This window comes from Austrofundulus limnaeus, unplaced genomic scaffold (assembly GCF_001266775.1).
Source record: "Austrofundulus limnaeus strain Quisiro unplaced genomic scaffold, Austrofundulus_limnaeus-1.0 Scaffold372, whole genome shotgun sequence".
In the NCBI taxonomy this organism is placed as follows: domain Eukaryota; kingdom Metazoa; phylum Chordata; class Actinopteri; order Cyprinodontiformes; family Rivulidae; genus Austrofundulus; species Austrofundulus limnaeus.
This window is the reverse complement of record NW_013952774.1, coordinates 368,047-369,453: the sequence shown is the minus strand read 5'-3', so window position 1 is coordinate 369,453 and position 1,407 is coordinate 368,047. Positions and strand designations below refer to the sequence as shown.

General features: G+C 38.7%; 1 protein-coding gene across 1 annotated transcript in view; it reads right to left on the bottom strand.

Moving 5' to 3' along the window:
* Nucleotides 1-543: 543 nt before the first annotated feature.
* xpa (xeroderma pigmentosum, complementation group A) overlaps nt 544-1,407 on the bottom strand; it is a 6,427-nt gene continuing 5,563 nt past the window's right edge. Inside the window, exons 4-5 of the mRNA XM_014023489.1 lie at nt 1,243-1,360; nt 544-1,168 (exon numbers count right to left, since the gene is read on the bottom strand). Of these exons, the coding sequence (XP_013878943.1) occupies nt 1,014-1,168; nt 1,243-1,360 (273 nt within the window). The 3' untranslated portion in view covers nt 544-1,013. The remainder of the gene's footprint in view (nt 1,169-1,242; nt 1,361-1,407) is intronic.

Sequence of the window (1,407 nt, the reverse complement as noted above, 5' to 3'; positions counted from 1 at the left end):
GTCGTAATATTACCAGTTTAAAGTCGTAATATTACATGTTTAAAGTAGTAATATTACGAGTTCAAAGTCGTAATATTACGAGAAAAAAGTCGTAATATTACCAGTTTAAAGTCATAATTTTACAAACACAAAAACGAGGAATGTTCAGCAACTTGTCAAGTTGTTTTTTTAGTATCGCTATAAAAAAACAGTTAATCTTTTAGCACATTAGCATCAAACTATCTGTAGCAGGACCTGGAAATTGTGCAAACAACTATAAACTGAAGCTGTATTGTAATTAATGGATGCATTGACAGATTTAGTCGTCATGTAGCTAATTTGGATGAAAGCATATTAAACTAACAGTGACCCGAGTGACTACTTTATAAACACAGAGACATGGCTGTACACAGCAGGCGTGGGGAAAGTAAGGAGGAAATGAGGAATGGGAAACAGACACGTCATGATTATGACTTTTTTCCCTCGTAATATTACGAGTTTAAACATGTAAAATTATGACTTTAATCTTGTAATATTATGACTTTAATCTCATAATATTATGACTTTATTCTCGTAACATTATGACATTATTCTCATAAAATTACGACTTTAATCTCGTAATAATAATAAAAAAATCTCGATGTGTGACCCTAATACTCCGTCGTAAAATCTTCATGCAGACAGGACAGAAGGCTTAGCTCTCTGCAGAAGTGGATTCTGTAAAAAGCTCTGAATAAACTCTTAAGGCCAAAAATGACAACCTGACAGAAATAAATAAATAAATAAGGCAGGACTTGGGTTTGCACCAGATATTAAGTTGCACCTCATCACACTGTGTTTGTGTGTGTACTTGTATTTGTTATCTTTTAGAACCGTCTCTGGTATACACGCCTACCTCGTCAAGACCAGTAGTTCTTACGGGGACCAAAGGCCGGTCCTAATCTGGTGGAAAACTATTTTTGGGTTTAAGGTGAGGTGTGTGCTAGGGGAGGATTAATGAGAATAGAAAAACAAATGTGTGTGTGCGTCTAAGTTCACATCTTCTCATAAGAAAGTTCATGACCGCAGGTGGTGCAGGTTTTCTTATAAAGGTCCTCCTCTGGGTCCACCACCTCCTCTGGTCCATACTCGTGTTGGTGAACGCTGGTGTTTTTGGTCCACATGCTGCTCCTCACGGCCCTGCGCAACTCTGACACAAACACACACACGATTAACATCACAGTGTGATCCACAATAAAACAAAACAACAAACACAAAACCGACCTTTGACCTTCTTATTGAAACGCTTTTGTTTCTGCACCTCTTTGTTTTCTTCCCTCGTCTCTCTGGCCTCCTCCAGCGCCTCCTCTGAACCCCAAACCTCCAAACACCTTTTCACTACCTGTGGTACACACACACACACACACACACACACACACACACACACAC